The sequence below is a fragment of the Camelus dromedarius genome, chromosome 23, assembly GCF_036321535.1.
Source record: "Camelus dromedarius isolate mCamDro1 chromosome 23, mCamDro1.pat, whole genome shotgun sequence".
Lineage (NCBI taxonomy): Eukaryota > Metazoa > Chordata > Mammalia > Artiodactyla > Camelidae > Camelus > Camelus dromedarius.
The window spans coordinates 15,958,361-15,984,792 of record NC_087458.1 but is presented as its reverse complement, the minus strand read 5'-3'; the positions used below and the strand labels follow the sequence as shown (position 1 = coordinate 15,984,792).

At 48.6% G+C, this 26,432-nt stretch overlaps 1 protein-coding gene across 2 annotated transcripts in view; it reads left to right on the top strand.

The window, feature by feature from the left end:
- Positions 1-26,432, top strand: part of GPR161 (G protein-coupled receptor 161) — a 44,327-nt gene that overhangs the window by 16,303 nt on the left and 1,592 nt on the right. For both annotated transcript variants that reach the window (XM_031435839.2, XM_064477960.1), the window contains 4 exons: positions 9,498-9,915; positions 15,704-16,428; positions 22,871-22,975; positions 25,610-25,729. In XM_031435839.2, the coding sequence (XP_031291699.1) occupies positions 9,498-9,915; positions 15,704-16,428; positions 22,871-22,975; positions 25,610-25,729 (1,368 nt within the window). The remainder of the gene's footprint in view (positions 1-9,497; positions 9,916-15,703; positions 16,429-22,870; positions 22,976-25,609; positions 25,730-26,432) is intronic.

Below are 26,432 nucleotides of genomic sequence, written 5' to 3'. Positions count from 1 at the left end.
TGGACAGTAGCCATCCTAATGAGTATGAGGTGGTATCGCATTGTGTTTTCGATTTGCTTTTCCTAATGATGGGGAGCATCTTTTCATGTGCTTATTAGCCATTTGTGTATCTTTTTTGGACACGGGTTGTTTGTTACTGTTGTAGAATTTTAGGAAGTTCTCAATATATTCTGAATATTAACTCTTAATCGGAAATTGGATATCTGATTTGCAATTATTTTCTCCCAATCCGTGGGTTGCCTTTCTGCTCTGTCCATGGAGTCTTTTTTTTTTTTTTTCTCTTCCCTTTTTGTTCATGGGGTCTTTGGATGTACAGATTTTAAAAACTTTCATTAAGTCCAATTTGTCTGTGTTTTTCTTTTCTGCCTGTGCCTTTGGTGTCATACCCAAGAAATCATTGCCAAATCCAGTGTTGTGACTTTGTATATTTTTGTATTGCTCTCAAGCCTCAATTTCCCCTCACCCACTTACTTGTTTCTTTCTTTCCCTCTTTCAGTACAGTTATTAGGCCAATTGATCAATAACATATTTTAGACTTTGCAAATCTGTATTCATTCATCTCACAAACAGAGTATTGTGAGGAGAGGATAGGCAGAAGCCAGAGCAAGTCGGCAATAGGAGCACATAGCACAGCGGGCTGGAGCAGAAGGTACATGACCATGTGAGCGGGTGAGAAGCCTGGAATGTGGGTGAGGCCACATCAGGTGGCATCTTCACTGCTATGGTGAGTGGATGGACAAAAGGTAGCCACACAAGCTGTGGACCAAGTTGGAGAGCTACTGCCTAATGTCCTCTTGAACTAGGCACTTAACCTTCCTAGCCTCAGATTCCCCATTTTATTGATTTAACAAACACTTATGTGCTACCAAACTCTCTTCTAAGCACTGTACAAATATTAACTTGTTGATTTTGCCCACCAACCCTAGAGGTAGGTACTCCTGAGCAGGAGTCCTGTCCCCATTTGACAAAGGGAAAAGCTGATGCCCAGAGAGGTTGCGCAACATGTCAACGTAACGGAGCCAGTGACTCACAGGAAGTAGTTAAGCTGGGATTTGAACCCAGGCTCTCTAGTTCGAGTCCATGCCCTTAACCATTTGTTGTGCTGCCTCTGAAACAGGAGAAGAGTAATTCCTACCTCTAAAAGTTATTCGGAAGATGAAACAAGATGGTGGATGTAAAATTCTGTTGTGTGTTGCTCACTGTTTTGGCAATTCTGATTATTTTTAGTTAATCAGACAACACTTTGGAAATGGGTAAGATTCTCAAGGGCACAGGGAGAAAGGAATGGATCAAGGACCGAGCCTTGGGAAATGTCTATGCTGAGGAGCAAAAACTTGGTTTTGGGAAGACATTTCACAGTCACTGTTGACGCCCTTGTGGACAGGGTCATGGTCAATGAAGAGCTCCGGCCTCCAGGCTTCCAGTCCCCACAGAAGGAAGTTGCGGAGGGCGGTGAGGGCCTCAGGTTGATAGTGTACATGTGGAGGGACCAACGTCGGGTCTCTCCCACCAGCAAACCAAGAATTCAGACAAGGACCATTAGGTCATTGGGGTCAGAAGACTCTGGCTTCTTTTCCTTCCTCTGATGTATGTTCCCAAACAGACCAGGGCTCAGACCTGCTTCACAGGTGAAGTGAGAGGTTTTAAACTAGGACGTTCCTAGGTTTCTGGTGCCCTCGTGGGGACAAGAACAAAGCACTGTGCATTGTAACAGATCCTGGGCTGGCTGGGCACGGTGTCCCTCTGGAGTTACACGTTTTTGGAACCACTTTCATGTGAGTGCCAGGGAAGGATGGAGGGACTGCGGGGACGGAGACCAGGGATCCTGTGAGCTCCTTCAGGCTCTCAGCGAGTTGTGTGTTCTGGTCTGTGGGTGGGAAGGAGACGGAGGTTCCCTGTCTATCTCATGTACCCTAGTGCAAAAGAAGGTGGTTATTAGGCGCTTCCCAACTCCACCCCCTCAGCTGCTCCAGCTGGTGATTGATGTGTATGAAGTGCTTTGAGGTGCTGAGATGAAGAGCCCCTGAGACTGTGGCCAAAATAACCTGACAGTGACCTCACCTGCGCTTGTTTGAAGTGGTGTTTAGGAGTATTTCCTCGCCTGGAGGGTTGTTTATTTGAATATCTTATGTACCTACCTGTTGGCATTTAATTTCTTTAGAAGACATTGGGTGGTCCCAGCTTTTAGGTTGCTCAACTCTTCATAAAAATGGGCGGCCACAGTTGGGGGAGGGGATAGCCCAGTGGTAGAGTGCATGCTTAGCATGCACAGGGTCCTGGGTCCAATTCTTGGTACCGCCATTAAAACAAACAAACAAACAAACCTAATTTCCTCCCCACCAAAAACAAACAGACAAAAGAATCCACCAAAGGTGCTACAAATATGTATCAAAAGAAAAGGAAAAAAGCCATGGAGGAGAAAGTCAACCACTGGCCCGGTTGGGTATATTTAAGACTATAAGAAGAAAGCTTTATGCTAAAAGAAACAATTTCCTCCAGAGAAGACTTTTGGAGAGGTCAGGTATATCCTGTGTCCAGCGCCTCTGGTTAGAGAGATGCCAAAAGTCCTGCCTCCTTCTGACCAGCATGGCCTCACAGCACCCGCCCGGGCCTGGGCCTGTGGTCTGTGGGCTCTCAGGCTGGCCCTTTGCTGGCCCTTTTGAAAGAGACACTGAAGAGGTGAGTGAGGCTTCCTTTTCCTTGTAGCGGCTTGTGGCCTTGGTCACAGAGCTGATCCCAAAGAGACTGCACTCTGGGGTGGGGGTGGGGGTGTGAAAAGCTTTACTCCATTTCCATATGAAGAGACTCCATGATACTTGGGTCCATGGGTCCAGAGTATGGTCTGTGGCAAGAAGAGAAGGTTGTTTTCAAGAAGGAGGCCAAGGACACCTTCAGCCTTCCCTGGTGACCTGTCCCAGAGGGCTGGCTCTCCTTCCTGGGCGTCATTTCCGATACCAGTATTCAGACCCCAGTCGTATTCCAGTTGCGTTGTTTCCTGGAGTTGCAGCACAGGGTGAGTTCTTCGGTCAGGGCAGGATGCAGTGAGTGTGGGAGTCTGAAACACCTTCATGTCTGGCAGCAGAACTGGCCAGGAGAATGGTAATGTGAGTTACACTCGCATTTGCTTCCATTCAATGGGCCCTGGCTTGTTGGGCCCTGAGTAAGCTGGCCGCCTGCCAGGAAGCCTTCACTGGCTGGGACATTCCAAATCCTCTCTCTTGTTAAAGTGCACCCCTGGGGGATTTGCTGGGGCTTGTGCCTTCCCCTCTCCAGGCCTCCTGGCAGAGGCTGGGGTTTTGGATTTCCCGGGGTGGGCAGCTCTTTGGCCCCTGTTCCCCCACTGCCTCCTGGGGAGAGTCGGACCAGAGGACCTCAAGGCCGGTGGCCCACCCTGGGCTCTCTGATTCTGCACCTCACTGGTGTGCCTGCTACCAGGGCCTCTGGAAGGTAGCCAGGTCGAGTCATTCTTCATTCCCTTTCTTTTCTGTCTTTTGGATTAGAAATTTTGCATCCTATTTTTCTTCTCTTAGTGGCTCCCTTTGTAATGTTAACACATACTTAATAATGACGAAGTTTCGAAGGCTAATCGTTCATCCAACAAATAATTATTGAGTTACCTACTACGTGCCAGGCACTCTTCCAGGTGCTGGGAAAACAGCCATAGCCAAGTCTCTGCCCTGAGTACAAGCTAACTTGGAAAAACACACCTTTAAGAACTTCCATTTTGCTTAGTGTTTTATTTTCATCTTGTTTTCAGAGCTCCCAAGTTAGCTATTTTTATAAAATGTGTTGTTGAATTTTTTAATGTTAAATTTCATTTTTTTTTGCAGTCCTGATTGAGATTCTTTCCTGTATTTACCATTTTCTTTTCTAACAGTTGATTCTTATACCCTACCCCTTATTTCTGGATTCAATTCCCTTCATGAAGCGTAAATTTAAGTGGATCATTCAGTAAGGAGACATTAGTAAACCTTCAGTCTCTGTTTGCCTAAAAATTTTGTGCTCTCTTTTGAATGATATTATAGAGTTTTAGGGCAAGAATTCCTTTCCTTAGCATTTCAAAGAGATCGTTCCACTCTTTCTGCCTTCTATTTTCTCTTTTCTTCAAAAGAAGAGTCGGCTGTTTATCGAATTGTTGCTTTATGGGAAAACTTGCTTTTACCGTTGTCTCTGTATCTTGGTGTTTGTCATTTTTCGTTGTGATGTGCCTTGGTGTTGACGTCTTCTGATTTATCCTGAGAACTTGATATGCTCTTTTGTTCTGAGGCCTTGTGTCTTCCTCTAATAATGGAAAATGTTTAACTCTACCTCTAAATACTGCATCAACCTTAATGTAGACAGTGTAGGCCCACCTTAATGTAAGTTAGATGCTTTTGACTCAAGTAACAGAAACCTAACTGAAAATAGCTTTAAAAACAAGTTTTGCCAATGTGTGCCTCCACTTAACCAGAAGCCAGGACAAAGCTGACGTCAGGATTTGTTAATTCAGCAGCTCAGGGATCCAGCCTTGGAACTTAGCTCTGCTCAGCATGCTGGCCCAGCACCTCTAATGACCTGAAGATGGCTGCCACGGCCCTGTGCTGTCTTGGCCATTCAGGCTGTTAAGAAAAGTGTTTTCTTCTGGTATCTCTGAGATCAAAGCAGCTTTTCCCAGAAACCCACTGTACCTCCCAGCTTCGCCTCCTGACTAATACGCCAGAATTGCAAAGAGAAAGGGAATACAATGATTAGTTTAAACCACTCAAGACCTAGCTCTCAGAACTAGGGATTGGATCAGCCTTCTCTGTGTCACTGGGAGGAGGACTGGACACCAAACCAAAGTCAGGTCTGCTAGTAAGGGAGAACACTGACAATGGCTGCTAGGTAGGCACCCAGCAGGATCTGCTGCCCCATTCCTGTAATCTCTCCTGCAGCCACTTTTGTTGAACATGTGTTGGATCTTCTTATCCTGTCCTTCATGTATCTTGACTTTTATTTCATGTTTTCATTTTCTTAATCTTTCTGATTGTTTCCTGGTTAATTTCCTCAGAGCTGTCTTCCAGTTCGCCATCTTTCTCTTTAGCTAAATCTGCTGTTCAGCATACCTGTTGAGTATTTAATTTTGACAGCTAAAATTTTAACTTCTCGAATTTCTGTTTGGCTCTTTTTCACAATTATTTTTTCATGGTATCTTGTTTTTTCAATATGGCTTCTACTGCTTTTTCTTTTAAAGCTTTTAATTGTATTTCTTTTATGGTTTTGTTTATATTTTTTCTATTAATTCGACTTCTTGGAACATTGATTCTCATGGTTTTTGTTTTGTTGATTCTCCCTCATGGCAAACACTATGCACTCACTTTCATTAAATGTTTGTTCCTTTTATGAATGTGGAAATTCAATACAGAGCTGTTTGTGTTTAATTCTGCCAGCATTAATTTTTACATGGATTTATTAGCTTACATTTCTGCACCATGTGGAGTTTATATATTTGGTACCCTCATCAGCGTGGCACATGCCTCAGTATTTGATTTCTCATGAAAAAAAGTCTTTAATGCTCCACCCAGAGCCTCAGATAAGTGACTGTTTTTGCCGTTTCCCTTTGCCAGTGGGAGGAGTTTTTCTAATCCCTGTTTTATGAAGGAGGCAGTCCCTCTAGAACCCATGATGCTGGGTGTTGGTTCCAGTCCTCTGCCTTGTGGGGCCCAAAGTCATCCTCCCACATAGAAAACCTCAGCCCTAGGAGTCTTGAACTAGATCTAATCCCCTACTGGCCACAGGTGTGAGATTGTAACTCTGGCTCTCAACTTTTCTTTCTGTTTCTGTTCCCTGTGACTCTCCCTTTCTTTTTTCAAGTTTGGCTTTTTTTTTTTTTTTTTTTTTTTGATTTTGTATCGTATTTAACCAGCATTTCTATGAATTTGGAAAAGAAAAGGTGTTCACGTCAGCTGAGCCCACCACACTGCCAGAGATGATTCCTATGATAGTAAGTGGGAAACTATGCTTTGCTTGGGTGAAGTAATTATACCTTATAAAGTACTTCCTGTTCATCCTCTCACTTGCCTTTTATGTTTTCAATTTCTTAATCTTTCTGAACAAGACTTTCCTTGAACCTGTTTTTATATTTATATTTGAATAGTGATTTCACACTAATCTATCCACTAACCAAGCTAACAGCACAGGGTTCTTCCTCACCTCTCCCTATTCCATAATTTGTTTCTCCTTTCTTCCACAGTTAGAAATGTGCTTCCCAGCATCAGCATGTACACTCATTCTCTACATCCAAAGCAATTGTTAACATCGTTAACAACATTTAACCTATTAAGGAATCCTCTTTTGTCCATACAATATATACCATTGAGAGTTTAATAGGCAAAAATACTGTATTTAAAAACTCCTTGATGTAATTCTTTTCTCTGTATGATTACGTTATCAATCTAATATATAGTTTGGCTTATTTTTTTTTCTGTTTGCAATCAATTTTGTATTTACTTGTTGCATACATCTTTAATTTTTTTAGTATATAAAACATTTACATGATTCAAAAATCAAAATTGTGAAAAATTACTTAGAGAAATCTACTTCTATCTGTATCTTAGTTTCTGGTGATCTTTCCTGTTTTTCTTTTTGCGTAAGTAAACGTATTTATGTATATTTATGTGTGTTCTGATTTACCCCCTTCTTTCGCATACTTCCTTTTTTAAACTAACTGGTGCCTCAGTGAATGAAATAACCTGTGCATCTATTACTTTATATTACGAACTTGTATCTTCAGGGTGAATACTAGAAATGGAATCTCTTGGTCAAAGAGTACGTGCATATGTGGTTTTGTTAGGTGTTGCCAAATCCCCCTCCCCAGGGCTACTACACTTGGCGTTCCCCGTGCCGGTGTGCAGAATGGAAGAATGCCTGCTTCCTCACAGCCTCACCAGCAGAGAGTGCCGCCGAGCTTTTTAATTGTTACTGGCCTGAAAGAAAGAAGTGGTATCTCAGTGTAGTTTTGATGTGCATTTCTCTTATTTTGAATGAAATGGGGCATCATTCCATATGTTTCAGTACAATCGGTTTCTCTTTTTCTGTGAACTCTCTCTTTGTCTTTTTTTTTTCCAGTTTTATTGGTACATAACATTGTGTAAGTTTCAGATGTACAACATAATGGTTTGATATATGTATATGTTGAGAAATGATTTACCACTGTAAGTTTAGTTAACATCCGTCATCACATAGTTACAATTTTTTAGAACATCTTTTACCCACTTTTCTTTTTTCATCTCTTTCTGTTTTTTAGGATTTTTTTTGTAAATTAGAATGATTAACCCTTCTTTTATGTTATCTGTTCTAAGTATTTTCCCCCATTTTGTCATTTATCTGTTAGACTTAGAATCTGTTTTCTTTACCATGGTGTTAGCACTTGTGCAGCTCAGTATAACATGCTTATGTAGGACTGTTGTTTTGAGATATGAGTTAATAATTTACTTAGAAGAGTGAATAAAATTCAGCACAGGGAACTACCTTCAATACCTTTGTAATAGCCTATAGTGAAAAAGAATATGAAAAGGAATATATATATGTACAGCTGAGTCACTGTGCCATACACCAGAAACTAACACAGTAACGTAAATCGACTATACATCAATTAAAAAAAAAAACTATATGAAGGGAGGGAAAAAAAAGACTGGACAAAATTCAGAACTGAAAAAATAAAGACAAAACCCAGAAATAACCTTACAAAGCCACAGACATAGACGGCATACATTTAAGGTATATTTATTGCACAAAACTGGAGTACCTAACATATTACATAACTGAATCAAAATTCAGAATATTTTAGCAGCCTGGAAATATGGGCCAAAATGCACAAAGTAAAACTTGGTAGAAATAATGTTTTGTATTTAGGCTTAAAAACATTAATCCCATCAGTTCAAGACTGGGGACACCTGCCTTCACAGAAATTCATGTGTGTATAAACTTTGGGCTTTAATTGACCACACATGTATATAAGCCCAGCAGGATGATAATATGGCTGCTAAAGAAAATGCACTGTTGGAGTCAATAGTAGCAGAAGATTATCCTGATCCTAGAGAAAATTGCCCCTTTGTACTCGACATCAGACCACATCCAGAGTGGTACGTTCAGTTTCGGGGACCACAGATCAAGAGATCATCGACATCCCTGAGCAAGGCTAAAGCAGGGAGTTTGAGTTAGGGAAGAATCTGGAAGTTATATCAGGAACCTGGGAGGTTTAATCTGGAGAAAAGGAAGTAAGTAATTGGTGAAGTCTTTAAAGGCTGTCAAGGGGAGGCGGGATTAGCATTATTTGGTGCAGCTTAAACTGACATGCCGGGATCTGTGGTCAGGACCCACAGCGATCAGGCTCGCTGTAAAGGGAGACTTTCTAACTGGCCTTCAGCACTGCTGGGAAGGGGGTGGGCCGCCTTCCTGACCAACCAGCCTAAAGGGTTTGGACAGAGGTGTCGGGACAGGCAGCGGGGCCATGGGGAAGGCTCTCCTGCTGTGTGTAGGCACCAGGCTGCTTGCTGTCTGGCTCGTGGAACGCAGTTCTTCCTTCCTTCCTGGTGTCTTTTCTTTGTTGGGAATAAGAGCAGGTGGGGAAAGGGATCTGTGGGATTTTTTTGGCTGATTAAAATAGATGAAAATTTTGGAGAAACACTCATCTGTAGGATTTAATGTGAAAATATGTCAACTTTGAGTTTTAGCCAAGATCCGGAGCCAGCGTCCTGAGAGCTGGGACTGGACCGTGTCCAGGATGGTGTTTGTGGGTGAAGACCTCAAACTGAGCCTCCGCTTCCCTGTTTATCATTAGTGTCAGCTCCTCGCCTTCCCTCGCCTTGTCTGATGAGAGCAATAGCAACGTCTCTGTGTAAATTATACTCATTTAAACCCTGCTTGGGGATCTCAGAATAATTCCTACGATAATCGTATTGTCCAACTTTAATGGCCACATGAGTCAACCGAGGATGGATTAAAGTGTGGATTCTGGTTTGGTCATTCGGAGAGTGGGCCTGAGATTCTGCATCTCTAGTAGCTCCAGGTGATGCTGATGCTGGCCCAGGGTCCACCCCGAGTTGCAGGGGTTCAAAAGCAGCAGTCCACATGGACTACATGTAACAGAATCACCTGCCCCAGGGTTGTCCAAATGCAGATTCCTAGGCTGTATCTCAGTTCTCTGGGACCAGGCTCTTTAAGGGTGGAGGCCAAGAATCAGCTCTTCAAGCTGGTGCTGCCGGTGATTCTTAAGTACATTAAAGGTTTTGATGTACTGGCCTTGGCGGGGATGGTGGTTAGACTGGAGGAGCACATCCTTTAAGGGGACACAACGAATCACACAGCAAGTTGGTTGTAGAAAACTGGCCACTCTTGTAGAGCTTGCATGGGGAAGACCAGCTGGGAGTTTCTGGACTGGCTGGATGACCAGGGGCCTCGGCTGCTCTTCTGGGAAGTGCATAGGCTGTGATTTGATGAATATTTTCCTGTTCCCTGGTTTCCCCCTGTCTTTCCAGTCGTCCAGCATGCTCTGCCCACCCCACGCCGAGGCGCACTGACCATGAGCCTCAACTTCTCCCTCGGCCACAGGAAGGAGCTGAGTAATCTCACTGAGGAGGAGGGCGGCCCCGGGGGTGGCGGCATCACTGAGTTCATCGCCATCATTATCATCACCATTTTCGTCTTCCTGGGCAACCTGATCATCGTGGTCACATTGTACAGAAAGTCCTACCTCCTCACCCTCAGCAACAAGTTCGTCTTCAGCCTGACCCTGTCCAACTTCCTGCTGTCTGTGTTGGTGCTGCCTTTCGTGGTGACCAGCTCCATCCGGAGGGAATGGATCTTTGGCGTGGTCTGGTGCAACTTCTCCGCCCTCCTCTACCTGCTGATCAGCTCGGCCAGCATGCTCACCCTCGGGGTCATTGCTGTCGACCGGTAAGCTCGCCTCACCCTTAGAGAATTGAAGAACTTAGGAGTGTGGGCAAAGGGGGAACCTGAGAGATCGCGTGGGCTGTGACTTTCAAAGTGTCTTAGTTCCTCGGGTGGGTGTCGGGGGCCTCTGCTGGGGAGTGCGAGAAGACAGAGAGCTGCCTCATCTCCCTTCCCTTCAACCAGAGCTTGCATCTCATCTAACTTGCATGTAGTCTTATTTTTTAAAAGAGATTCTAATGCTTTAAAAAAAATTTTCTAGAAACCTCTGCCTCTCAGTTGGTAGATGAGAAACAGCAGCTGAGGAGGGTGACATGCCGAGGAGGTGTCAGGTCCGGGTCTTTCCCGAAGTGCCGCCTGCTGTCTGTTGCTTCGGGATGGGCCAGAGCTGGACCAGGGGAGGCGGGAGAAGAAACGCTCTCGTCCTCCACAGTATGGGGGCCTTAGAATCAGCTCAGTCCTGGGTGGAGGGAGAGCAGGGGAAGGCAGACACCCCAGGGAATGGAGACGGTGGCATCCGGGAGAGACAGTGTGTGATTGTAAAAATCTGGGCGGCCCCTTTGTGCGGTCTCGCTGGCCAAACACTGAGAAAGTGCGCCGCTGACGCCCCTTGCTCCGTCTAGCACGTTCTTCCAGGTTCCCGCGTTGGGCTGTCAGAGTAGGTGTGCAAGTCCTGCTGGCTTTGACAGCGAGTTTCCAAGCCCTTGAGTCCTTTTGTTTATGAGGATTTTGTGGATGGTCGCTTCATTCATTCCAGGCAAGGGTTCGACTTCACGAGGACAGAGAGGGTAGATTCGGGTTCTGTGTGATTTACAGGATTGGGAGGAAGCTAGCAGCGGCGTTGGGGAAATCACAGAGGGGGCTGGCCGGGGCTGTCACCACCGGGGGGGCACACGTCCCCAGGCTCCCACGGGATTGTCAGGCTTTGAGCTGGTGAGTGGCAGCTGGGTTGCCCGCCAGGGGTGCAGGCCTCCCCTCGCTCTGCAGCTGGAGGGCGCGCAGAGTGGAGGAGCCATGCTCAGGGCTCATCGGGTGGCTTCTCCTAGTATCTTTTTCCCCCAACGATAAAAATAATGCTCAAAGTATAAAAAGTAAAATAAAAAATTAGCCCTAATCCCACCGATCAGAAGCCATCACTGTCTATGTTTTGTAGTATATTTGCCCTCAGTGATTTTTGGCTGCATTCAGTAAATTTAGAACATTTAGGCTCATGGCACATGTGGTTTTATGACCTGATTTTTCACTAAAGTGATTATGAGCATTTTTTCCACTTGCAGATATCCCTTGAGAATGTGATTTTTTTTTTAATGGTTACACAGTTTTCCATCCTCTGGATGTTCTATAGTTTATTTTTAATATCCCTCTATTGCTTACTATTTAATATAGCACTTTTGAGGAAGATGTATGTATGCGGAATATTTTTGGTCAGAGTAAACACACTTTCTAAGATTCTTGATGTACAGAAGGCAGCTCACCCTTCAGAAGGTTGTACAGATTTGTGCTCCACAGCTATCTGTCAGCCTCCTATCAAGACTGAGATAGCATTAAAAGCAGAATTGGAAGTTTGTCGGCAGTGAAATGGGATGAGATCTCACCATTGTTTTAATTTCTTTTTTTTTTTTTTTAATCACTACTTTTTGAATATCCCTTCCTGGGTCCTATGGAATGTGGAGTTGGGGCTAACAGCTCAGCAGAGCAGGGGACCTGGTTGTCACAGAATTACCTGTCACAGAGCTGTCTATGCAGGGATGCTCAGGAAACTGCCAGCTGTCTGCCGTGGCAGCTCTCGGAGGCTGTAAATTGCTTGCTGGGATCTGGGTTCTGGATAAGCGAGAGTGAGATTTTTCACCAGCAAACTAGACAGATCCTCACGTCATGCCATCAACCGCATCATCTGAGAGAAAATTTACCTCGTTCAATGCCTTATTCTTTCACACTGGAATATTTGCTGGGTGTCTGCTCTGTGAAAGGCCCTGTGCTAAGTCCCCCAGTGGTAGGATACAGCATGAACAGGACACAGGCCTGCCCACCAGGAGTTCACAGTTTCGTGGCAGAGGCTGACCGCTGGGTACTGATGTGAACACAAAGCAGAAAGAGGCACTGTAACTGCCCCGTCACTGCCTCTGATGGAGGGACCAGGAGTGCTCCAGGGAAGAGGTGGCATTTGGGCTAAGCCTTAACAGTGAATAGGACTGCAAGGGCCCTTCCAACTGATGAAGCAGCTTCCATTTATTCATTTGGTAAGCAGTTATTAAGCACCTAGTATATGCCTGTCACGGTGGGTGGTGCTAGGAATACACAGCTGAAGAAGATGAGTAGACACGCTGAGGAATTCATGGCGAAGAGGGGCTAGACTTGCGGTCAGATGATTTTAGGACCGTATGATGTGTGCATAAGGCCTGTGAGAACGCAGGGGAGGGAGCAAGGCAGAGCGTGGCAGAGCGTGGCGTGTGTGACACAGCTGGTGACCAGGGGAAGTGACTGGAAAGGGAAGAAGTGACACGTATCAACAGATTGCACCACAGTCGTCCCATTAGAGCTTTAATCCAGGTGCCCCAGGCCACAGCCTGGCCCCAGGGTCACCCAGTGACAGAGCCGTGAGTCGAGCGAGAAAGGACTCTGCCTCCCTGTGATGACAAGTCACACGAAGCCCTGGTTATCTTAGGAAGACAGTTCATTTCCACCTACAAGCACCAGGGGGATTCACAGTGCTTAGGCCAGATCTTTATGACTACAATATATAGACTACTGTAAAATTTGGTGTCTTCAACTGTTTTCCTGGCAAATGCAAATTTTTTTTATTATTGGTCATTTGTGTGGCCTAAAATACAAATTGGCTGGACCAGTTAGTTTGGACATGTTCATACAGATGATCCCCATTTGACTAGGATATCATACACTCCTTCTCTTGCCCCCTGAATATTGGGGAGTTAATTTTACTTGATGTTATTAATTTTGGAGGTCACTTATTTACCGTCTGTGTTGGAAACCCAAAGATGCAACTTTGTGTGTGTGTGTGTGTGTGTGTGTGTGAGAGAGAGAGACAGAGAGGTGGAGGGGGCAGGGAGAGAGGGAGGGAGGGAGGGAGGGAGACACAGTAGTAAAAGATAAGTGAGGAGAGAGAACTAAGAGGAATACGAGAGAGAATGGGAGTGGAAGAAAGTTGGACCGTCATTAAGAAAGTCATAGCGGAGAAGAACACGGGCAGAAGTCATGACCTTAACTAAAGTGTGTTACGTGCTAGTCACTTGCCAGGCAGTGCATTAACACTTGTCCCGGCTCATCCTCACAACAACCCTAACAGCCCCATTTTGCAGATGAGCAAGGTGAGATTTTGCAAACTCGCCCAAGTCCACATGGCTGGTAAGTAACTCACCGAGCTCTGAAATGCTGAAAGCTGGGCTCTTAACCACTCATTCCACAGTACTGCCAAGTCAGGTGTCAGTCACATCCAACAATCAGTTAGTTTAGCTCAGGGTCTCTCAACCGCAGCACGATTGACATTCTGGACCAGATGATAATTTGTTGTGCTGAGCCGTCCTGTGTAGGATGTTGAGCAGTGTCCCTGGCCTCTACTCACTAGATGCCAGTAGCACCTGCCCAGTTGTAACAACTCAGAATGTCACCAGACATTGTCGCGTGTGCCCAGTTAAGGACCTTAGCTAGAGAAATCCATCAAATTCCTTGGCAGATGAGCCAAAAGAGCCCATCTTGTAGACCCATGAAGAGAGAGCAAAGGCAGAGCATAGGAAGAATAGCTGATTGGAGTGACATTCACCCCTGAGATGTCAGTGTCCTAAACCAGCCGTGGGGAGACACATGCAGGGGGGGAGCATCATTCAGTCTGGGAAGATTTTCACTGTGAGTAAGTCCAACATGTCATTTCTAGTTTAGCCTTGAAATTGCCAGGGCTTCAGGTCCTTTTAAAATATTTCCCATGTTTTCATTCCACATTGTAGGGGGATGAAACTCCAGCTCCAAAAGTAGTGTATTGTATCAGAAAATGAAACTACCTGGAACTATGGGGTGGTTAGTTATAGTGAAGAAAATCACTGGTGCCGTCCCAGCACTTTTCAGTGTAAGTTGACCTGTTCACTGCAAGGTGGCTGTATTTGTCTGTGTTTTTAGTGAAAGCATCTTATTAAAAACAGGGGTCATTTTCCTACTGGTTGGTCTTGTGGCAGGAGAGCATTGGAGCCCCTACGGCATTACAGCTTTTGAGTTACATGTAACATCATGAAAGCCTCTTTTGGGACCAATGGTCATGCTTGGGCTAGTGTCTGAAAAAGAGTGGTGGTCGGGGGTTGGGGTGAGTATAGCTCAGTGGTAGAGTGCATGCCTTGCATCCACAAGGTCCTGGGTTCAATCCCCAGTACTCCATTAGATAGATAGGTAGGTAGACAGACAGACAGATAGATAGATAGATAGATAGATAGATAGATAGATAGATAGATAGATAGATAGAAAGTTAGTTAGTTGTGCCCAGGGGTGACTCAGGAAGGTCCCAGTGGAGGAGGTGGTTTCACAGGTGATGTGTGAGGCTCACAGCCACGCTCATCCTCTCATGTCCTGCCTGTACCCCTGTCCCTCCACATTTTGCCCTCATGCATGAGCCTGTCATTAAACAATGTTTCCCTTGGATGAAACGTCTGGTGCAGGAGGGTGGTAGTTTACTCTCAGCCCCATGGTCTACGTCCTCCCACCCATTCCAGTTAAAGGGTCCGCCCTCAGCTGGCCTGCAAGGCCTGGCCCGCCCCAAGCCCAGCTCCACTCCCCGCTCCACCTTCACCTCGTGTCTGCCTGATGGAGCTGCGAGCGGCTTCCCCGCTGAGTTGCTGCTCACTTCTGTCTCCACGCCTCGCCAAGGCTGGCTTCCTGCCTCTGCTGCTCCTGGGCCAGTGCCTCTGATCTTCGAAGACCTGGGGCTGTGTGCCGTCTCCTCCAGGAAGTCTGCTCTAAGCCTGCACTCTGGATCGGAGTGGCCAGTGTGAATCAGTCGCTCTGCAGGGCTGAGGGCTTAGGAACCACCCCTGGCCTCTGGACTCTGGAACAAGATGGTTTGCAGGGAATTGCTGGCATGTGTGTTGGGGACTGGAGAGTCAGCTTGCCTGGGTTTTTATCTTGTTTCTTCCCCTTCCTTATCTGGGGCAGATTATTTATCCTTTCTCTGCTTTAATGTCCTCATCTGTAAAATGTAAAACCGCTTCAAACCATTGTCATGAGGATTACATGTGGCCCTTTCCAGCCAGAGTCTCATGCTCTGCTTAGTGTCTGTCTCCCCTGTATTTCCGGTTCATAGCACAGTGCTTGGCATGTAGCAGGCCGCCCGTCTGTGTTCTTTGAACGAATGTACCCCAGGATCCTTAGATGTTAGTCTGGTTTCTGGTGACCCTTTGAAAACTGACCCAAAGGGCTTAATGTCAGAAACACAGAAGTGATCTGGCTTGATGTACGATCCCTTAGAATGCCTGTTGATGCCTCAGGACTAGCCATGCCCCCAAGTAGGAATGGGCTCTGGCATGGTGCTCGGAAATGGGACCGCCTGAGCTGTGTGTCCTTCTTGGTGCCCAGCCCTTCTCTGACGAAGGGTCCCACTGGGCTAGGCAGCACGGCCAGTCTGTGATTTGTCTGGGGAGAGTTGGGAGAGGTGCCACTTTTGGAAGCATTCACCCCATGGCTGGGTTGGGCAAAAGAAATTCAGCAGTGCTCCCTACCTGGGAAAGCAGTGGGTGCCCATCCTGCTGTGTCTCCTCTATTTTGACTCCTCTCTCGCCTCCCTCCCTCCTCTTCCTAGCTACTATGCTGTCCTGTACCCCATGATGTACCCCATGAAGATCACGGGCAACCGAGCCGTCATGGCACTTGCCTACATTTGGCTTCACTCCTTCATCGGCTGCCTGCCGCCTCTGTTTGGCTGGTCATCGGTGGAGTTTGACGAGTTCAAGTGGATGTGTGTGGCTGCGTGGCACCGGGAGCCTGGCTATACCGCCTTCTGGCAGATCTGGTGTGCCCTGTTCCCCTTTCTGGTCATGCTGGTGTGCTATGGTTTCATCTTCCGCGTGGCCAGGGTCAAGGCACGCAAGGTGCACTGTGGCACCGTGGTCATTGTGGAGGAGGACGCGCAGAGGAACGGGAGGAAGAACTCCAGCACCTCCACCTCCTCCTCAGGCAGTAGGAAGAACGCCTTTCAGGGTGTGGTCTATTCGGCCAACCAATGCAAAGCCCTCATCACCATCCTGGTGGTCATTGGTGCCTTCATGGTCACCTGGGGCCCCTACATGGTTGTCATCACCTCTGAGGCCCTCTGGGGGAAGAACTATGTCTCTCCGACCCTGGAGACCTGGGCCACGTGGCTGTCCTTTACCAGTGCCATCTGCCACCCCCTGATCTATGGACTCTGGAACAAGACGGTTCGCAAGGAACTACTGGGCATGTGCTTTGGGGATCGGTATTACCGGGAACCGTTTGTGCAGCGGCACAGGACTTCCAGGCTCTTCAGCATTTCCAACAGGATCACAGGTAACTTGGGAACTTGTCAGGGAAGGGATGCCCACCCTCAGGCAGGTGTAGCGTGCGGTCCTCTCTGGCGCTCTGGCCGGTTGACGGGTGAAATCTCAGGCTGACCGCTTCAGGGCTTTCCTTTGGGGAAGGAACATCCCAGAGTGTCTACTGTGATTCCCAGGCAGATTTCTTGAGCTCAGCAGTTCAGGACAAGGGACACCGGAATTCAGAAATCAGTGTCCTGGGGCCCTGGCCATGGCCCATGGACCTCAAGGGCATAGTTACTTCTGTCTAGAGAGAAAGAACCCAAGCATTGGACCAAACTACCTTCTCCTCTTGGCCAGTCCTTTCCTTTCAGTGTTTTTTTTTTTCAGTTGAAGTATTGTTGATTTATAATGTTGTGCTGGTTTCTGGTATACAGCATAGTGACTGAGTTATATATATACATACATTCTTTACCACTATCTGTTATTATAAGATACTGAATATAGTTCCCTGTGCTGAACAGTAGGACCTCGTTGTTTATCTATTTAATATATCGTAGTTAACATCTGCAAATCCCAAACTCCTGATTTATCCCTCCCCCACCTTTTCCCCCCAGTAACCATAATTTGTTTTCTATGTAAGGTCTCTTTCTGTTTTGTAAATAAGTTCATTTGTGCCATTCTTTTAGATCCCACATGTAAGTGATATCATGCTACATTTGTCTTTCTCTGACTTACTTCACTTAGTGTGATCATCTCTAGGTCCATCCATGTTGCTCTAAATGGCAATATGTCTTTCTCTTTCATGGCCGAGTAGTATTCCATTGTATAAATATGCCACATCTTCTTTATCCAGTCATCTGTTGATGTAAATTATTTAGGCTGTTTTTATATCTTGGTTATTGTGAATATTGCTGCTATGAACATTGGGGTGCATGTATCTTTTCGAAGTAGCTTCCTCTGGATACATGCCCAGGAGTAGGATTGCTGGATAATATGGTAGCTCTATTTTTAGTATTTTTCCTTTAAGGCAGGTTCCTCTTTAAAGCACTCGCTGCCCTCCTCAGCTGCTCTTCCTGAGCATAACGCCCTTGGGCCTTTGCTCACAGGTCAGTGGTGTCCTCGTGTTGTCCGTAGTAATTCAGGATGTGGCGATGCCAAACCTCCACTCCCTCATTGGAACATCACTGTCTTGTACGTGTAAAGCTGCTCCACCATCCGATAATTGATTTTGGAGCTAACAGTTTCTGGACACAACCCCATCACCTTTTATGGGACCCAGAGGAATTACTCTACTCAGGGGTAGATTTTTTTTAACCTTTTTATTTTGAAATAATTTTAGGTGCAGAGAAGAGTTGGGGAAACAGTGCAGAGAATTCCCACCCACCAGCTTCTCCTAGTGTTATCGTCTTGCCTGACCATAGCAGTTATCAAACCTAAGACATTGCCATGGATGCAATGCTATTAACTCAACTACAGACTTGATTCAGATTCCACCCATTTTTCCACTGATGTCTTATTTTCTGGTCCAGGATCCAGCTCAGGATCCCACGTTGTATTCAGTCATCACGTGATCCTTTGTCTCCTTCAGTCTTTGACAGGTCTTTGTTCTTTCCTTGGCTCCCATGATATTGACGCCCTTGTAGAGTCCCGTGAGGGCCTTTGTAGACGGCCCCTCCATTTGGGTGGAGCTGGTGTGGTCCCAAGGTTAGAATGAGGTGGTACATTTTTGGCAGGCTTGTAGGGTGGGAGAGGGTGAGGTGATCATATTAGGGGCCAAGCGTCAGTATATTACTAGCTAATTTTACCCTTGATCTCTTGGTTGATATCTTAGCCTGGGCTGCTGTAACAAGATACCATAGATTGGATGGCTTAAACCGTAGACATTCATTTTTTTCCACAGTTCAGGAGGCTGGACATCTGAGATCAGGGTGGCAGCGTGGTGGGGTTCTGGTGAGGACCCTCTTCCTGGCTGTCTTCTTGCTGTGTCCTCCCGTGGTGAAAGGTTTGGGAGAGGGACAGAGAGCAAGCTCTCCAGTCTCTTATCAGGACCTCACCCTTTATCACCTCTTCTAAACCTAATTACTTCCCAAAGGACCCACCTCTGAATACGGTAACATTAGAGGTTAGGGCTTCAGTGTATGAATCTTGGGAGAATACGTTCAGTCCACACAGTTGAGGTGGCGTCGGCCAGGTTTCCCCGCTGTAAAGTCACCACTTTTTCCATTGTAATTAACAAATACAGCAGAGGAGATAGTTCAAGGCTGTGCGGCTTCTCTGTTTCCCCTTCCGCCTACACGCACCGTGCGCAGCGTGCGTTGGTGGCTCTTGCCTCCGCAGTTGCAACTGTGTTGTTTGAGGGAGACCTTCACCTGGAAAGGGATACTTTGAGGGCACTAATCAGATCATATTTATGGAAAGAGCCAGTTCAAGCTGCATTTCTAATCTCTTGCCGGATGACTTTGGGCAACTCAAACTGCTCAAGTTAATTTTCCCTCTTCAGGAAGCGGAGAAGCCTTCCCCCTTCCCTCTCAAGGGGGCGGAAAGCAATAGCAACTCTTAATTATTGTGGATGCTCATCGGTGGCGATGATAGATCTTTTCCGTGTGGCAGGTCAACAAACCAACATCACTGATTTATCTCGTGGACTGATGTGTTCCTTCTTGAGAAATGAAGGAATTCTGGGGCTTTTTATTTTGACTGTGAGAGAAAAAAGAACCTCTCAGTATCCCAGGATTTTAACTACTGAAATGCCCATCCCCAACCACTTGGCAAGACTGTGTTTCCAAGTGTGACTTGTGAGCCAGGAGGAGGACGTTCAGGGTTTGGTTTTATTTCACTGATTAACTAATTTGTTCAGATTTTGTGAAATCACTTCTCTTCTAGGCCAAGAAATAGTAAAGGTTTTCGACTCCAGTGAAGTTAAGAATGAGGAAAGAGAATGAAGGAGAGGGTAGATAGAACAGAAAGAAACATCTGCTTTTGGAGCCAAGATTTTCCATGCGAGCCACGTGGGATTATCCCAGAAGAGTTCGTGAGGCTGTGAGAACAGACGGAAAACACCAGCTGTGGTTGGGTTGGCAAGTCCGAGGCAGCGAGAGCGGTCTCCGCATGCAGTTTTGTGGGATGTTTTTGGACTGAAGAGCACGTGGACTGATGGGTTCCGAGTTGTTGCCCTTTCCCTTGAATGGGAGCCGCATGGTCCCTGTTGTTTCTTCCCCAAAAGTCCTGACTGCCCGAGGCAGGCAGCACCCTCAGCAAGTCTTGGGAAGAGAATGCAGTGCCCACCCCAGCTCTGCACCCTGCCCCTGTCATGCCAGGAGTGCCCACTGCATCTCTGATCAGGAGGGAGAACCCTGGCCTCCACTTCACGTCCTTGCTCCCTGTGGCTGAGCCAGGGCTCACGGGGTCCCGGTCTGACACCCTCTGTGGGCATGACTTGGATCTGCAGCAGACACCTAAACCCCGCCTTTCCTGGCCCCCAGCCTGCTTCCGGCCACCCCTCTCACCCTCAGAGAACACACATGCTCTCCCGTTATCACGGGGTAAGAAGGATTCGTTCCAAAACCAATAAGAAAAGGCTTGGAGGCCCTGTCTCGGTTTCGTTCCTCGCCATTTGCATGGGCACCTGGACAGTTTTCACCAAAGGATTCAGTACATGGAATTACAAACTTTCCCATCAGTGCTTGTGAGCACAGGCCAGTGGCATTCCACACATACCTGGTGCTTCCCAGCTGACCCCAAGAGGCCAGGAGTTTTACACACACGCTGTTTATTTCATTCATAGATTTTAGCCATAAACCATGGATTTGGGTTTTTTCATTCTGTTAGCCCCAAACTGAAGAAGTGCAGTAGCTTAGGTTTTCCCTGGGTGCCAGCTGTCTCCGGGCCACCAGGATACCTTCTGCTTGTGAGGTCTCATTAGCAGCTTCCCACGGGGCTCACCTGGGCATGGAGATCTCTGGGCTACCTGGGGGTTGCCAGGCAATGCCACCTCCTGGTGGCAGGCAAACCCTGGCATTGTCGACATTGATTCTAGTGCTGAAAGGTGAGCTGAATGCCAACGTTTGGTCCTGGGAGGCCAGACTACAAATCCAAAGCTGACAGGTAACCACAGGCGATCTGAGCAAAAAAGGGACCTTCAGGGGACCGGGCCAGTAACTCTGCCACCAGCTGGCCCAGCTGGGCAGACAGTCCAGGTTCCACCCCAGCCAGGCTTGGAGGGCGGCCTCTCCAAACGCTGCACTCACCTGATGCTCGAAGCTCCTGGAACAGGATAGAACCTTTCCAGTTATCTTCTGGAGAGAAGGACACTGGCTCCCATTTACTCAGAGGAAATGCCTCAGTCTGTGTGAGGTCTGGAGGGAGTAGGGAGGGCAACACAGGGGCCTTTGAATTTTCCCGCCTTGCTTTTCCAAGTTCCCTTCCTGGTGCCACCTAGAGGTCTCCTGGTTACTTCAAAGAGCCAGTTTTACCCCAGAATTGCACTCCTGCTCTTTTAGCCTGTAAAAGGCACTTGTGCCTCCTCTGGCCACCCCAGGCTTCTGATCTGATCTCTGGGCCTGTCCCTTTGTGCCTTTTTCTTCTAAAAAAAATTTTTTTTGAAAAGTGTTGGATTGGCCCCAGCCCAACAGATGTGTTGTTTTATGGGAAAAAAACTGAGGGTACCTACAACCCTCTCCAGTGGTGAATGCTGGATAAACAGAGATAAGAGTTGCCACCTGGCCACCCTATTTCCAGATTTCTTAGCCGGGCCGCATTGGTCTGGCCCCAGTGATTCCTGCTTCTGCTGGAGACCAGGACTTGTGCCTGGCTTTCACCGCAGCCTCAGAGATGGTGTCCAGAACCCACTGTGGCCTCAGCCATCCCAGTTGGCAGTGGAAGTTCCCTGATGGGCCCCCCTCCCAGGCCGGGCTTCCTGCTGAGACATAGTCATATTCTGAGGCCAAGACCTTACCCCCTACACCAAACAGCGGGAAAGGAAAAGGCTCCTTGCAGAAATGTGATCCCTCCATTTCTTGGAGGGGAGGTTGGGAGAGCAGCCTGCTCTGAGCACACGGGCTGCCCTGCCCCCCACCACCACCATGTCCTTGGCTCCAGAGGAGAAGGAGACCGTGTGCTCTGTCTCCCCGCTCCCCAGAACGATTGGGCTGGAGGTTCCGGAGGCAGGCCTCTCCTGGGTGCCAGCATGCCGCGGGGGGCGCCGTGGTCCTTCGTGGCGGGTCACCACATCTGCTAGCAGTGGGTCTTCCTCGTGAGATCGGCGGAGTTTGACATTTTGTGCTGTTTTTCTGATTGCTGAGGGCGCCTTTTCATTACCTCCACGGTCTTCATGGCCTCCAGCTCTTTTGTTCGTGGATTCATTACTTTCTCAATTTTCTGAGGACACATAATTAGAATTCTGTTTGTGTTCTTAACCTCCCTGCACTGTCTCCTGTGAGATCTGCTTTTTTTTTCTTTTTTTTTTTTTTTTTGGCTTTTGCTTTCTTTCTTTTTTATTCACCCATCTCTGCTTAGTGCCTTTCCTTAAATGTCTGGGGATCTGCGCGGTCCCAATGGTTAACGGTGCAGCCCTGGGAAGCCATCATGTGGACTGTGAGGGGCTCGGGCTGGGCCATCCCATAGGGTGGCCAGCTCTCAGGCTTTGCAGGGCTCTTCTCTGCGGCTGGTTGAATTTCCCCAGGGCCAAGGTCTCTGGTCTCCTGCCCGGACCGGGTGAGGTGATGGGGCGGGGTCCCACTGTTAAATGTACAGGCTCTTGTTCCCTCGGTTTTTCCCATGTTGCCTCAGCTGTGTCTGGTGTCTCTAAGGCCAGAGCCCCCCAGTTCACCCCTCTGCTCTCCTGCCAACTTGGGGGGCAGGTGTCTGGAGTCTGGACTGAGAAGAGTGGTGGAGGGGACCCACTGCTTCCTTTAGAGACTCTCCATCGAGCATCACCTGCCTGCAGAGACTCTCGGGCCTCCACTTCCTGAGCTTTTGGGGGCCTCCTGCCAGACTTCCCCAGCCACCAACCTCAGCTCTTTCCTGGATCAGTTTCTTGCCCACACCCATCGATACACCTTCCAGCTTCCAGACGTTCTCTCCCCTTGGGGGCTTCAAGCCTTTTTAAAAAAAATCCCTTTTGGCATTCAGGTGGGATCCCAGGAGCCACACGTGCACCCACATTCCACGTTTACCTGGATGTTCACCTCCTTCCCTCTCCCACCTGCCTTGTTGGTGTTTGGCATTTGTCATGAGAGCTTCCCCTTTGTGGGGACCCAGTGAATCCTGTCTCAGACTCCTCGGAATAGGGATAGAACAAGGGGCAAAGTAGGGGAAGGCAGCCGAAGGCTTCCTGTCCTCAGTGAGCTGAGAGGGAGCGCACTTTGCAAGGAGAACAGAGCGGCCAGGAGAGCAGGAGGTGGGGTCCCTGAGGACCTCCCTGGCTGCCACAACGAGACGTGGATTGTGCAGTCAGTACCGACCTTGCCTTTCAGACCTGGGCCTGTCCCCACACCTCACGGCGCTCATGGCAGGCGGGCAGCCCCTGGGGAACAGCAGCAGCACTGGTGACACCGGCTTCAGCTGCTCTCAGGACTCAGGTAAGCCTCGTGCTGTCTCAGCCTCTCACCTGTCGGTTTCCGTGATGCCGGGTTGGAGCTGGTGGGAGGGATGCCTCCTGGGACGCGGAGGGCGAGAGTCAAGCGTCTGGTTTCCAGTTATGCTTTTTTCTCCCCCAGCCTTTCTGTGCCTGTTTCCTCCTCTAGCCAATGGGGATCTCAACTCCTGTTCTCTTTGCCATGCAGGACTGTTGTGAAATTCAAGTTAAGTGAAAGCCTTTGAAAAGTTAAAATGCTAAATGATTGTGAATTGTTACTTTAATTCTAGTAGCCACTGGCTAGTGCAGGCTCCGGAGTCAGCCTGTCTGGTTTTCAGTCTCGAGTTGGCTTTTTAGGAGCTGTGTTATCTCAGGCAAGCTGCTCAGTCTCCTCTGTAACCCTGCAGTTGCCCCATTTGTGAGCTGAGGGCAGCCATCCTTCCGTCAAGGGCACTTCCCACGAGGTCGTGCCTTGTCAGCATCGTTTTACATGCCCTGCGGCCTGCCTGTGAAGAGCTCGGTCTCCCGGAGGAAATGGTTCCACCAGCATCCTCCAGACCTTCCCTGCAGCTGCTCCCAGAGGCTCCTGCTGACCCAGGGCTCCTCCCCGAGCAGCGGGCTCTGTGATGTCACAGTCTGCTCCTGGCAGCTCCGGGGAGCTGAGTGCCACATCCCGTGCTTGTCAGTGTGTGACTGGGATACCTCGCAAGGCCCTGGGGAGGGGCACATGGGCAGGGACCGGCGGCATCCTTCCATCGGTCATTCATAGCTCCACATCACTGACAAAGGGCCCCATCATCGGGTACCCATGCTGGGGCTGGCGGCCATCGAGGTGCTGGGCATGATGGGAGGGTGCCAAATCCTGGACCTGGAAGCCGCAGGCTGGCAGTGGGCGTCTGGCTCTGTGCTCCTCCATCTCTGCGACTGGGGCCTCTTGGAAAGTCCTCTCCGCCTTGACCCCTATTTCCTCACCTGAGACTGTGTCATGGAGCTCTGGGGGAGCTGTGGGCAGGCATCCAGATGGGGGTCAAGGAGCACTTTCTTAGAGGCAGAACATTCCCTGAGAATGTGCCCTCTACCCACAGCCCAGAGTGTTGACCCTTCTCACACCCTCCCTTGTAAACCCAAGTCCCTCGTGTGACTTGTGGTCACAGACAGGGAGGTCTGTCCATCCTCAGGCTCTCTTCCCTTCTCGGACAACCAGCAGGGCTCCAGAGGCGGGGCGGCACTCATCATTTAGCAGATACTTACTTGCTAAGCCCCTGCTTTGAGCAGACACCATGCTAGGTCCTAGGGATGCTGGGACATGCCCTCATGGCGCTTCCGGTCTGGCGGGCAGGCGGCCATCCCCTGCACTTTAAATGGGTGAATTGTGTGGTGTGTGAATGATACGTCACTAATTCTGCTTTAGAAGAGGTCCTACCTGTGGTGAGCGCTGTGGAAGGGGAAGCCGAGTGCTGTAGGACCCGTAACAGGGAGTGGCACGTGCTCCCTGTTGGGGAGAACTTGGGTCAAGGGGCATTCAAAGAGCTGCTCTGAGGAAGCTGTGAGAGAACCTCGAGAGTGAGTAGGAGGTGACCAGGCAAAAGGAGGAAGACAGTGTTGCAGGCGGGAGACAGGGCTTGGACTCTGGGATCATGCAGGCGGAGCATGAGTTTCAGCCCCGCCACTTAGCCGCATGCTTGTGAGGGGTGACATCTGCTGATTCCTCACCTGCTGTGAGCCACACAGTGTCATGTCTTCACACCTCTCAACTCATAATCCCCATGGCAGCTCTGGGAGGTAGGTGGAATTACCATCCCCGTCTTAGAGACGAGGAAGGATGCCGGGGGATTAAATAAGCTGCCTGTGACCCCAGATCTGCCTGGCTTTGGGACCCTGGTGCTTGGCCATCGGGTTCCAGTGCCTTCTAGAGGGACATGCCTTTGCAGGTTGTTCTGAAGGCACACGTGAGGAGCTCCAGGCTCCCCTGAATATCCTCAACTCCTGAACTTCAAGGCCTTGAAGGACTGCAGGCTGGAGACTAAGACAGAACAGGGCTGGTCCTGGCATCGCCCCCGTGTCAGGCCAGGGTCCCGCTCAGCCCTCCTCCCTCCCCCGCCTGTGTGCCCTACTGTCTCTATTAGGACTTCCTGCCTCTCCCTTTCCCCCCGAATTTTTGGGGGACATATTTCCAATCCTTTTTTGATCCTCAAAGAACTTTACCTTTCCAGGTTTTAAATGTTTGCTTAGTATATTTCAACTGCGATGATAAAAATTCAGACTGTAGGAAGGATCACTCAGAACACAAAGCCCCTCCTCCGCTCAGCCAGCATCCCCTTCCTCTATTCCAGGGCTGGCCAACCCAGCCAGTCCTTTTGAGTTGCACCTAACCCGTCATCCTGGGTAACATTGCTGTTACCCAGGTAACATTTGGGGTGTGTCTGACGCAGCCCCGATGGCTGGCTGGCTGCAGACTCCCTGAAATGGGATGATGGAGTGTTTCTTGGGCAAATGCTGCAGGGCAGTTGATTGCACCTGACCGTGGGTTTGAGTGAACGGGAGACAGAGGTGCAAGAGGTGTTGAGAGTGGGCAAGGAAGGCGACGAGAAGGACTTGGTGTTGCCATTATGGGTGCACAGTCTGCCCTTGGTTTCAGGCACGGATGTGATGCTGCTGGGGGACTACCCGTCTGAGGAGACCCCGCCCTCCCACTGCACTTGCCCACCCAAGAGGAGGAGCTCGGTGACCTTCGAGGATGAAGTGGAGCAGATCAGAGGTTGGTGTCTGGCTGATGGTTTCAGGAAAACAGGGGAGACGAGAGGATCTTAGGAAGACTCCTTGGCTCAGCCTGTCCCCATCCCCAACACACCAGGGCTCCCACCTTCCCTGGCCCCCGGGTCGCTCCTGACCCTGCAAGTGTCACTTGAGTCCTTAGGCTTCCCAGCTCTCAGAGCAAGCAGCATCTGAGGTTGTGTGAGCAGTGGCCTGCAGACACATTCACACACACCCACACATACGCCCTCACAAGCAGTAGCCTACAGACACATGTGCACACATACATACACACATATGCACATACACACACACACAGACACAAACAGGCAGTGGCCCACAGAGACACGGACTGCCCACATGCCCTTCCCCTCCCTCGGGATGTTGCCTGACCTGATAACACAGTTTCTGAGCTGTCCGTGGCTTCCTTCCTTTATGGATGATGTGTGCTTCTGAGTCTGGACTTGCCCTCTCTAAGCCTCAGCCTCCCCAGGTGGAGAATGGAAATAATGGTGCAGTGCGTGCACCACAGGTGAAGGCTGCCGTCTCGAGCCTCCTTTGCCCCTGAAACTGATGGGGGCGTGTGGGTCTTGGAGAGGAAGGAGGCCTGCCATAGTCTGGTCCCTACATTTTTCGATTTCACCTGTTCTGAACTCTACCCCAGCACTCTTGTTGCCTCTCAAACTTGAGGTCTAGTTTCCTATCTA